The 13,433-nt window shown below is 36.3% G+C and overlaps 1 protein-coding gene across 1 annotated transcript in view; it reads left to right on the plus strand.

Moving 5' to 3' along the window:
• C13H18orf63 (chromosome 13 C18orf63 homolog) overlaps positions 1-10,175 on the plus strand; it is a 31,396-nt gene extending 21,221 nt beyond the window's left edge. The window contains exons 11-13 of the mRNA XM_060029576.1: positions 7,318-8,316; positions 8,507-8,596; positions 10,077-10,175. Of these exons, the coding sequence (XP_059885559.1) occupies positions 7,318-8,316; positions 8,507-8,563 (1,056 nt within the window). The 3' untranslated portion in view covers positions 8,564-8,596; positions 10,077-10,175. The remainder of the gene's footprint in view (positions 1-7,317; positions 8,317-8,506; positions 8,597-10,076) is intronic.
• The last annotated feature ends 3,258 nt before the right edge of the window (positions 10,176-13,433 follow it).

The following is a 13,433-nucleotide window of genomic DNA, read 5'->3' on the forward strand; positions in this document are numbered from 1 at the left end:
GCCTCATACAAATCCAAGTTTTCTTTGAAATTCTGCCACTAAGGTCATTTGAGTCTGATTGATTGAAAAAGCCTTTGAATAATTCCATTTATAAAAATTGAATTATGGTAGCATTTTCATTGTAAGATGATATGCTAAGTGAAATCTTATTTATGAAAAAAAGAATAAGTAGCAATTAAGCAATATTGATGAAGAAAATATGATGGCCTATCTTCACACTCAATAGAATAAGATTTCTTTGTCAAAAGGAAACAAAATTAAAAGGGAAGTTTTTGAAGAACAAGTGGAAATTCAATTTAAATTTTTCAACAATGATCTTTCTTTTAAATGACAAATATGTGTGTTTTCATCAAAAGGAAAGACGGAGGTTTGAATAATTTGAACAGTTCGGAATGTAATATGAATTATTTGAATATTTCTGTGTCTTCTGAGTCTCCTTTCTTGACTTATAATACTAGCGTCTTGTTTTATTGTAGCTTCCACTGCTCCAGTGATTTAGGCTTTCATGTGGTGTTGACTTGCTATGGCTCAAACACTATGCCTAATGGCATTTTTTTCAGCTTTTGCTGCCATACTGCTTGCTTCATTCTCTTTATAATCCTCGAGTAAAATTCACCAGAGCCAGTATTTGATAGATCCCTTTTATCTTTTCTAGCCAGGTCACACCATCTGTCACTAGCCAGCCTGTGGATCTGGTATCCTTGGGTTAGGGGCTAACACCTCATATAAATGCTATAAAAACATAACAGCCAAGATATCTTGGCTATAAGGCAAGGCCATTTCCTTAGAAGGGAGTGTGCGTGGACAAATACCAATTGACATCTTTATGATCTTTATGAATCTTAAAATTTTGCCCTGACATAACATTTTAAAAAGTTTAGTTGTTGGCCAAGTCCAAATCTGAGGAATTTAGAAGATATGTCATTACATCATGCATTTTTATTGAATATATTTATTGAATACCTTATATTTCCAGCCTACATCTGTTTTGAAAGTGGTGAGTCCAGACAATATATTTGTGAAAATTTGCTTCTTAAATGTAAAATAACACTTACTTGGAAATTCTGGTCTTTATATTGCTTCTGACAATTGGTACATTGACAATAAGAATTTCTCCTCAGTTTTATGGAGTGCCTTCTCTGTGCCTTCTCACTTAATCATCAAAATAGACTCTTGGGGTAAAAAATTGTTTTCTCAGTTTTGCAGAAGAAGAAACTTGAAGCTCACAGCATTCAAGTAATTTAACCAAAGCCACACAGTTAAATACATTCCAAAATTAAAACTGAAACCCAAAGAATGGATTCTTAGTTCTAAAATTGGAAAACGTTTAGATTTGCAGTTAAGAGCCAGACTCTAGAGACAGGCTGCCTAGGTTTGAACTCCTTACTACTTGTATAATCTTGGACAAGTTATTTAATCTCCCTGTGCCTCAGTTTCTCCAGTTGTAAAATGGGGCATAGTAGCAGTGGTAGTAATAGCACCTGTCACAAATTGGGCTCTCTAGGAGGCCTACTCTGAAATGGAGTCCAGTGCGTGTGATGCTTATCGAGAAGTGCCCTTGGAATCAACACCTACAGACAGCAGGGAAGGAAGAATGGGTAAAGGGAGAAGTCAAAAGCAAAGCAGGTGCCAGATAGCCATGGCCAACCTTCTGAGGAGCACAGGGGCTAAAACGGCCCATCACAGTGGTTCTGCATTGGCCAAAATAGCCAGGCCTTTTTACCTCTTCCATCTGTCGTTGGATTTGGGCCACCTGGAGACAGGCAGGTTCTAGGGTGAGGTGGGTCTCCATAACTGAGGCAGTCTCTGCAGGGGCTGACTGCCAAAGGTGGTTTGCTGACAGTACCCTGGCAGCAGGGGAGCAGCCCTTTCTTGAAGGGAATCTGGGCAGCACATCACCATTTCCTTCCCAGTACTTCATAGGGTTTTTTGTGTTTTGTTTTTGGATTAGATAATCCTATTTGGAACAGTTCCTTGTACTTGAGCTCTCAGTACATGTTAGTTCCTATTATTGTTACAACCTTGTTAGCTCTAAGTACTAAAAAGAATAAATTAAAAAAATGAAAAACAAATTGATCAAACTACTTGATAAAACTCAACTGACTTAAAAAAGTAAATTAGTAGGAGTGCTTAGCCAAACTAGCTTTTTTTTTTTAACTTACCAGAATTCTCCAAGATACATAAAAGAAATTACTATAGTATAACGAACTCTTGTATGCCTATCATCTGGCTCCTCCTTGATGGATTTTTGGGGTGGGGGTAAACTGTAGTATTTTAAAACAAATCCAAGATATGCTGTTATTTTAATCTGTAAAGACTTTAGTATGTGTCTTTTTCTGATAAGAGCTTTTTAAAAATATTATGTAATAATAATTGATTAATATCACCTAATACCAGTTCATACTGCAATTCCCTATTTATTTCAAAGATTTGTTTTAGAGGTTTCGTTTAAGTCAGAATCCAAGCAAGGTCCACATAATTTGGTTGTTCTATCTCTTAGATCTCTTTTATTGAATAACATTCCAAACTCCCCTCCTTTTTATTTATGCCAGTTATTTGCTGGGAAAACTGGATCATTTACCTGGAAAATGTCCCATATTTTGCATTTGAATGATGGCTTCCTTGTTGTGTCATGTCTTTAAATTTAACACATTCTTCCAAGCGCCATATTTCCTCCAAACCTGTACTTAAATCCTAAGCTTAACTGAATCCTGGTTGGACTTTAATCAAGAAACACTCAGGTGGTACAAGACACAGAACCAAATTTTAATAGAAAAAACACGTTTGATCCATCATTTTGATCAGTCCTCAAGCTTCATTTAACAATTTCCTTAATTCTAGGCCTCCATTAGATGTCCATTCATATCTAAATATAAGTTAAAGCTTTTGGTTTCCCTATAATTTTATGTTAATGTACAAAATTATATAAATTGTATGTAAAGTTCTAGAAATTAAAAGTCAACTAAGCCACACTGACACCTGGCAGAATAATGGTAATAATGTGATAAAGCATACGTTTTTTTGTTAGGTTATGACCTCACAAAGCTTTGGTTTGTTGACAATTTAAGTATTTTAAGTTCTGTGAATTACTTATGATTTCATCTGTTGTTTACATTGGCCCTTTTTGTAGTCTTTTTAAAATTTTGAATGTAAACCTAGAAGAGGTTTCCCCCTTTGGGCTGTTTACTATATTTTAGAAATTGAAAGAATGAGTAAATAATACATTGACAGGCTAGGGAGCAAAACAAGCTCCTGGAAATTATTTCCACCAGATATATATTCCTGAGAGACAGATGAGGATGAAACTGGGTGTGAATATAAACGTTTCAGATACATATTCTAGATAAGTTTTATATCAAAATACAGATAATCTATTCTTATATGAATCTGCCTAGAATGAGTTTTTCTTTTGGTATCTCAAGTAGTAGGTATATTGTTTAACAGTTACTACGGTTTATGAAAACCAAGGGTCTAAAAACGTTCTTTGATTTTCTACAATTGATTTCAACTTAGTTCTTGACCTGTTTTTCATCAAATGGAAAAAATTCAGTCTAGCCATTTTAAGATGATTCAGCCGCTTATGACAAAACATCTTTTTGAGGTAGAATTTCATTCAAATTTAAGAATCATTCTCCCCGTGATAGCATCTACGTACAGGGGAAAGCCTACATAGGGTGAGGGCATTTGGTGTGTTTGCCTCAAATGGTCCACATCAGGAGAATGAATGCCCTAAGCTCTGTTCCAGACACCTGCAAAGCTGGTGAGTGGACACTTGGGCTTCTGCTAACTCTGCAACTGAAAAACCAAAGGCATTCATAAGTAAACTTTTCAGCAGAAACTACAGAAGTATGGCTTTACCTCACTTCTTTCTTCCAAATATTGTATGAGTGCATCTGACTGGTTGATCCTAAATCACATCCTGAACCCTAGCTGCAAAGGAGAAAATGTTCATTTTAGATTTCCAGGCTCTAGAAGGAATGCTAGAAGGAGGGTGGAATGGGTATTGAACACCAGTCCACCGTATCCGTCACGTCCATCACACAGTCACAGCTGAGTAGTGGAGGGGAGAGGGCAGGCATTAACTTCTTGACTTGCATTAGTCTGATGTTGCTGGTCTCATATGGTATCTTGACAAAGATGGTGTACAAGGTGTTCTTCTAGCTCCTTCGTACAGATGGTCTTCAGAAGAACAGCTGTAGCCCCTCTTGAATTTCTCTAGCGCTACATGTCAAACCCTGTTATGGGTAGAATTGTGCACCCCTCCCCCCCACAAAAAAATTGACATGTTGAAGTCCTAACCAGCAGTACCTCAGGACATGACCTTGTTTGAAATAGGGCTGTTACAGAAATGATGAGATACTGGCATATGTGGGCCCCTAATCCAGTGTGACTGGTGTTCTTATATAAAAGGGAAATTTGGACACAGACTCATTTGCAGGGAGAATGCCATGTGAATATGAAATGGCCATCTCCAAATTGAGGGAAGAGGCCTAGATCACATCCTTTTCTCATGGCCCAAATTCTGCCAGCACCTTTATTTTGGACTTCTCACCTCCAGAACTTTGAGGCAATACATTTCTGTTGTTTAAGCCACCCAGTTTGTGGTGGCTTTGTTATAGCAGCCCTATCAAACAATACAAACTCCTTCTTGATGCGTGCTTTTTCACTCAGCCTAGCAATCTCCTGGCATTATAAACCATTCCTCAGTTAGCTTCTGCATCACTTCACTCAGGGTCATGAAAGCTGGCTAGTTCCTCTTCTGTGCCCTCTGCAAATTATGAGGAAGTAAAGAGGGGCGTCTTCTTGCCTCACTGACATGAATAAGACTCCAGCTTGAGAAATCTACAGACAAAAGTGAACCCAGTCACCTACTTTGAGCATCACCCAAACCTTACCCAGGACTTTATTGGGGACTTCCCACTTCTCCCACGAATAGCCGTGGTGGGAGAAGGAGCGTTATTCTCTGTGGTGACTTTGTATTATGTCAACCTGAGTACGCTGTAGGTATGTGTCCTTGAATTCCTTCCTACATCGTTCTGGCTTAGGGTGGCACGTGATTGGGAAGGTGGAGGCGAAGCAAGAGCTACGTTCACACAGAGAAAGTCTGTGTGAGGCCAGTGTTGCAACTCAGCCTCATGGGGATAAGCTATGGCAGCTTGTTGATGTGGAGCAGAAGTTGGGCCATAGCTCCATCTACCCTGACCACATCTCCTCCTTCAGCTCTCTAAATCCTGCGTCGGGTTTGTATGCATCTCCATTGCCAAGTGCACCAGCCCTTTTGTAGGTCACCTGTACTATGATGTCAGAGGCTTGTAGTTGGTAAGAGACCAACTGCTCTCTGACATTCTACTCCATTTTTCAAGGTGGCTACAAGGTCACCCAGCCACATGCCCTTCTGACCAGTGACAACTCTTCTATTGTAGTATGGGGTCTATGTCCCCTCCTTTTGGATCTGGGCAGGCCTGTGATAGAAGTGATGCTACATGACTTCCAAGACTAGGTCATTAAAAGAAAAACAGTTTCTTCCTGTCTCTTGGGACAGTTGCTATGCCACATGTGAGGGATCCCAGTCTACATGAAGAGGCTACCTGTAGGTATTCCAAATGACAACCAGTGTCGATCATCACACATGTGAGGAAGTGATTCCAGCCCCAGAGTCATCTAACCACAACTGCCTGAGAGCCTCTTAGCTAAACCATGTCAAATCCCAGAATAAAAAAATAAATAAATTTTTTTTAAAAAATCCCAGAATCATTAAAGATAAAACATAATTATTTTTGTTTAAAGCCACTAAGTTTTGGTATGATTTGCCTAATAAGTAAGTGGATCACTCACTCACTTTTCCTCTGCCTGTTCACAACTCTTATCTCCTAAAATTCTGTCCTACTGTCCTCCCAACTATATTCAACAACTGAATCTCCAGTAAGGGAGAGAAAAACCAATTGTTCTGGTTTGAATATTGTTCCAGATTGTTTTTTTTAATTTTATTTCAAGGTGTGAATCTATGTGTTTTTTATGTCAGAGGGTGAGAAAAGAACTCTGTGTTCAGTGTTTCCGATTATTGTCACATGTCTCTCTTTTACAGACACTAAGACTTAATAGGTATGTATTTTAAAAGACTATAAGCACTTCCCAGCAACAGATGAATAGATAAACAAAATGTGGTATATACATACAATGGAATATTATTCAGCCATAAAAATGAATGAAATTCTGACATGTGCTGCAACATGGATGAACTTTGAAAAGCTAAATGAAATAAGCCAGACGCAAAGAGACAAATATTGTGATTCCACTTACATGGAATACTTAGAGTGGGCAAATTCATAGTGACAGAAAGGAGAATGGTGGTAACCAGAGCTGTGAGGAGAAGGAAACAAGTTATTGCTTAAAGACTATGAAGTTCCTGTTTGGGATAAAGATAAAGTTTTGGAAATAGTGATGATTACACAACAGAAGTACAGTGGGGAATGTACTTAATGCCACTGAATTGTATGCTTAACAATGGATAAAATGGTATATTTCATGCTTTATATTTTTCTACAACAATTTTTTAAGAAGACTATGAACACTTGTTTCTCTTTGATGTATCTGACAAGTCAGTTTGACAAGTACTTGCTGAATTGCTTCCAGATACCAGGCACTCTAGTAGGCAATAAGATTGCAAAATGATTAAGACACAGTCACTGCCCTATACTCAAAATCCTACTTGTTCTGAAAGGTGTAGTGTAGATGCAACCACCTCCTCCATTAATTTAATTTCTGAGTAAATGTTTTGTTAGTAACTGTGTGAAAGATTTAAGCATGTGAAGGATGTAAGAATAAGTAACTCATAGTTCCTACCCTCAGAGAATCTAGTATCTACTTAGGGAGACTGAACATGCACACTAAAAGATAAGAGCATTACCTTGTCCTATTTTTTTGGTGACAAATAGTAACTGATAGAAGATCCTTGGGAAGTTGAGAGGGAAAAAATGGAGAGAAGAGGGAAAGACATTCTGAGAGAGACAGCAGAACGAGCACATTTGGACGACGATGGTAGCAGCTAAGGGTATAGTTTTTATAGTTGATTTATATACAATTTAGAATATAACTTCATCTTAAAATATTACCTTGAAAGGATGGTATCTAAAGAAGGATACAAATCATAAGAAATATACACATGTCCTCACTAAGGCTCATTTGTTTGTTTTTCTTTACCTGTTCTATGTATTGTAGTGTTACTTTTTATCCTTATTTTGATGATATCTTATATCATTTCTTTTCCATTAAGGACATTATTACATTTTCGAAATTTCCTAATCTTTATCCTTTCAGGAAAAGAAAGTCAAGCCGCCTAATCTAACCACTAAACAAAAATTCAGGTCCTCTCTGGCTCAGGCCCCTTCCACAAGACCTGCCCAGGCTCAAAGTATTCCACTTCATTCAGTAGCCACAGACCGCAAGGTGGAGCTTTCGGTCAGCCAGCCGAAGCCCTATGTGTCCTCAACTCTGCACCTCCAGCCAGAATCTGTTCAGAGCAGAAAGAAATCCCTGCCTGACAAGGCAGCACAAGTACATCTGGAAGTACCAAAGCTCAACAGAGGAAGTACTCAAGTTCAAGACACAGATTTTAGCTCCCAACATAATATTGCCCCTAAATTCATACCAGTTTTCAAAAATCGACAATTACAGATGAACAAAAATATCTTAGAACCTGACAACCTGAAAAGAAAACATGTTGTTACAGAATCTAAGTTGCTTTCACTTAAAACTAGTGTGATCCAGGATGATAAACTGAATTTAGATCCAGCTATTAAAAAAAGATCTAATCGCAGCATTCAGATGAAGACTTCTAGATCTCTGCAAGAAAAAAACACTGAGTCCTTTGAAAATATGACAGAAAATCCCCCTTCTAGTGGAAAATTACCGGTCATGAGTTTAAGTGAAATTAAACAACTACCTAATAGTTCAGTATTTCAGATGTCAAATAACAAGTTAGGTGTAATAAAAAGTGTTGTTGACTTCCAAGTGAATGAAAAAGAAAATTTGACAAGCAAATACATAACACAAATTTTAGGGAAAGGCCACGAGTCACTAAAAGTGAAAAGACCACCACACATTTTTGAGTCAGACACAGAAACGGAAGATTCCCAGCTGCTGCAGCAACAATCAGTTGATCAAACTAAAGAAGCTGATGTAAGTGACCACCAGTTAATAGTAGACAGAACAGCCCTGAAGTCTAAAAGGAAATTATGTCAGGACTCTTCAGAAACTTCAAAGAAGCCTCACTCCAATACTATCCATTACGGACAATCCAGTTCTTCTAAGAACCAGGTAAAAAACCTAAAAACAATTTTAATCTGGGGATATTGACCATGTGATAGACCTTTAAAACCCCTAAATAAAGATTTAAATGATTTGCCCAAGATCGTCTAGAAACACAGTAAGAAACAGAGTATCTAACACAACTGCAAGTATGTACAGTTAATTTATAACAAAATGTGATTCTTCTATCTGGTTACAGATACATAACTTGGACAAATCAAAACATAAGAAATCTCTCATCTTTCATAAAGCTTAGGACATGGATGTGAAAGAAGGAAATACCTACCAGGTAACTTAGGTGATATCTTCTGATTGGTTGATTGATTGATTATTATTTGGCTGCGTTGGGTCTTCGTTGCTGCGCGCAGGCTTTCTCTAGTTGCGGTGAGCGGGGGCTACTCTTCGTTGTGGTGCGCGGGCTTCTCATTGCGGTGGCTTCTCTTATTGCAGAGCACGGGCTCTAGGCAAGCAGGCTTAAGTAGTTGTTGCGTGCGGGCTCAGTAGTTGTGGCTCGTGGGCTCTAGACCGCAGACTCAGTAGTTGTGGCTCGCGGGCTTAGTTGCTCCGCCGCATGTGGGATCTTCCCAGACAAGGGATCAAACCCTTGTCCCCTGCATTGGCAGGTGTATTCTTAAACAGTGTACCACCAGGGAAATCCCTGATTTATTTTTTATTACATTAACAAAATTGGAATTACCAAGTTTATGTACCAAAGGAGCTACTTTTAATTCCTTGAAGCCTTAAAATCAGCAAGGAAATAGTAAATGGTGGGGACAGTACAATCCTTGACTAAGGACTGTACACAGCAACTGTAATGTGTTGTAAAGGCCCCTAAAGAGGGATGAGGTAGAGAGAGGTCCCATCACTGGCTCCCACCCACTCTGTTCTGGGGTCTTTGCAGACTAAGAACAAGGCGCGGTGCAGACTAACTAAAGATACAAGATTTCATAGCCATTAGAGAACACCTACCTTTTGGACTCTTACCCAAGATGATTAACCTTAAATAATGTTTCAGAAATTAATCATTAAGTTCAAGTTAACTCCAAAAAATTTTGCAGTGCTCGCTAAATTTAAACTTGAGATTTAGCTGATAAGGCTGAGTCCACAGCACTGAAATCACAAAACCATGCATCTGGAAATTGCATTTTATTCCATTCTGCCATCTGTTTAATCTAACAAACATATTACTAAAATACCCACAAATACTTTTTTGCATAGAACTGTTGGAATATTTTCAATTCAAATTTATTATGAACAAACTACAAAGCATTTTCTTATTTTGTTTTCCAAATGCTGTTTCTTTCTATAATTAAAAGAGTTTTTAGCCTGATTTGAATTACCAAAAGATACTTAAATCTATTTTCATATATTGTATAATGTTAAGTTTCATGTAGTTTTTGATGGCTTACTATATGCAGTCAGTAGGTGGTTGAGGAAAAAATGTATGTGCTAGCTAGAATGCCTTAAAATTTTTTATTTTCATTTTTAAAAATAAATGAAATCTACTCTAGATCTCATATTGTTTTAGAAGTATAGCACTTTCCCACTTTGAATTACTTAAGACCTAACACAGTTTTTAACAATTAAAACATCTGTCCATCAGCTAGAAAGAATAACATAATGAGAAAAATCATAGGATATCATAATAGAAAAGAATTTCCCCAAAATATAAAATTAATATATACCCCTGTAAAATTGTTAAATAATACAAAACAGTTTCAGGAAAAAAGTAAAAAAACAAAAAAACCACCTGCAATTCCTCTTTGCAGAGATAACCACTCTGAACAGTGGATGGACACACATGCACTCCTGTGAACATGGAATGAGGCTCCATACGCTGCCGTGGAAACTCTTTTATCACTCAGCAGGTTTCTTCATAGTTGGTTGGATAGTGTTCCATTGCAATGTGGATATCCTATATTTAACTATCCCTACTGATTGACATTTAAGTTGTTCGCAACCTTTCACTATAACAACGTCATGTAATTAGTCTAGTACAGTTCTTTGCAAAATGCCAGTTATATAGTAGTTTTGTTAGTTGGAAATATCTTTATTTTGTGTTTTTATTATTGAAATGTATTTGAATTCATTATTTTTACTGTTGAAATTTACAAACCACACAATATACATAGTATAAAAAACCTCTCAGTACCTATCACCCTGCTTCAACAATTATTAATATTTTGCCACTCTGTTTCATCTATTTCTCACAGATACACTTTTTTTCCTATACTATTTTAAAGCAAATTCAATATGTCATATAGTTTTACCCATAAATACTTTAGTGTATATTTCTTACAGATAAGGTATAGCATATTTTTAAAGAAAAAAAAGAATGTGTATATATACATTAAATTTGGGGGGTTCTACCATATCTTCATTGATTCACTAACTTTCATTTTAGTGTAAATATGCAAACTAACAGGAAGCCCTCAATAAAAATAAAATCTATTTCACAGAAGAACTAGAGCCTTCAATCATATAATCAAAATATTGGAGGGAGATTTATTTGTTCAGCCTTATTTATTAAGCCTATGCTATGTGCCAGGTAGTAGGTTATACACTGGGTTACTGAAATAAGACTGCAATCGGCCATGTGGTCTCTTTTCCAGCAAACCCATTCTGGGTGCCTGGCAAAGACATAGGAGTATAAATGTATTGAAACAAATGTCAACAATGATATTTGGTCCATATTACAAATAAATTATCTAATATATAAAAAGAGGGAAACAGAAATGGAGCTTCTCTCCTAACTAGTATTCTGGCTTTCAAACATTTTAGAAATTTAATTTACAAAATGTGATATAATTGTTGTGGTAAGATATTTAAAGAAACCAAAATCCTCATTAATATTCCACTGAAATAATCCTTCATTAAAAAAGAGCCAGCAGAGAGTCAAGTATAAGTTGAACTTAGATTTTTTTAGTGTGACTCACTGCTTTTGCTACTTTACTAAACCACTGCAATTAAAGGCAAAAATGAATACAAACTTTACTTCAAAATTGTAAATATAATTCTTGTTCTTGAAATTGTGCCCTATTAATTTACTGTATAGCTTTACTGAAAAAGTTTCTATTTTCCAGAATTATCTCTATTTTATAATTATTCTACCATTTTCATAGGGAAATACATCTGGTTTAAAGCCTATTTTGAGTGTGCCTTTCTCATTCTAAAACTAGTATGATAGATAACTAATAGACTGCAGTAAAAAACAGTATGTCACTTTGTGAGGACGTGGTGAAAATATTTGTTTGTGAAGGTGCTGTTAATAAGGATATATATTTGGTCACTTGGTCAGTCGACCACAACCTGTACTCATTCTTGAAACCAGTCTTCCTCCTGCTCCGTGGAGCTTTAGGCTGTCTTCCTGCTACTGTCCACTTATCATGTCTCAGGTAATACAAACTTATTTTACTATTAGACTTAGCAAATCCAATGCTTAAGTAGTGTGTAGTATCTTCCAATTCTTTATGTAAATAATCTTGATAGCCCCTCCTCCACTCCGTTAGTGTCTAAAATTTAGAATTTATAGGAAAGTACTTCTTTAGATAAATATTAACTTATATGGCAAAGCCTGCTTATGTTAGAATCAGTCTATTCTCTGGTATAAAGTAGGTTTATTTTTCATCTTACAATATTTATCCTAATGAAAATTTACCAGAAAATATGTATACACATATAACATATAAAGACATATACATATATGTGTGTGTGTATATATGTATATATATATATTTAATTTACTGTAAAGATAAATTGATTGATTAATTATTTACTACTCCATGTTCAGAGACGAGAGTCCAGACCAAACTGTTGTGCTCAAATTCACTGGAGAAATCAGTGAAGATTTTGGTTCATTATAAAGAAGATTTTGGTTCCTTGTTTTAATTTATATGCATTGTGGAATACCCCTTACCCTGCCCCAAATCATTCTTCACATTCCAATTGTATGTCAGTTTTAGAACCATTACAATTTTGAAACTATAAACAAATGATTTTGTTTGCTTATGTATAGGTCAGCCATGGCATTTAAAAACCGAGTCTGCTGAAATTAATGCTAAAAATCACCTTCATAGAAATGTAAAAAAGCTTTTTTTATACCTTTCATATTTTAAATTTCACAGTATTTGTTGCTTACTATGTTACTATTTTAGTGATATTTTATTAGATATTACTATATTATACATTATATTATTTATATTTTAGTTGTTGCTTACATAACAAATAAGTAAAAAATACGGGTTAGTCAATGATTCGCTTTTATCTGACTAACCAGTTCACTAACCAGTTCTTGCTTTCTTTTTCAAATTGCTCATCATCTGCTGTTATGCTGGAACTGACAATATATTGGGTATTTATTGATACTTAAGAATGGTCAGTATTAATAAATGCTTAAAGATGTCATGGTTATTATCTATTGATGCTTAAAATATTTATGCTGTATCCTACATAGTGTCATAGTGTTTTATTTTTAATTAAAAAAACGATTTCAAATAGATGTATTTTTCTGTGTCAGAGTGACTATATAGGAATGGAAAGGCTTAGATAAATTACACATTCTTTTACCTCTGTGGTTCCATTTCTTAACATGCATTTGCTGCTGGACCCACGTAAACTATTTTAGGTTCTCACCACTTTACACAACCTTTATTCTCGAAGTCTTTCATTCTTTCATACAACAGACATTTATTTAGTATTTGGCATGTGCCAAGAGCTATTGTAGATGCTTGGGATATATCAGTGAACACTGGCAGGGAAAGACAGACAATAAACATAACAAATAAATAAATTATATAATGTATTAGAAAGTGACAAGTGTAGGAACAAAGAAAAATAGAGCAAAGTAAGAGACATGGTTTAGGTAGGCTTCCTTGGGCAAAGACATGCAGGAGGAGAGGGAGTTAGCCACATGGATATCTGAAGGATGAGCTCTCCAGGTCTAAGGAACAGGCTATATGTTCAGGGAGACATCAGAGAGCCCAGAGTGGCTAGAGTTAAATGGGCTGGAGAGGAGAAGCCAGGAGATATGACCTGATCAAGAACACATACTTTGACCCTGAGTGAAATGGAGTTGGGACCAGAGGGGTGACACATCTGGCGTAGATTTCAGCAGCATCATTCTGACT

Source organism: Delphinus delphis, chromosome 13, assembly GCF_949987515.2.
Source record: "Delphinus delphis chromosome 13, mDelDel1.2, whole genome shotgun sequence".
NCBI classification, from domain to species: domain Eukaryota; kingdom Metazoa; phylum Chordata; class Mammalia; order Artiodactyla; family Delphinidae; genus Delphinus; species Delphinus delphis.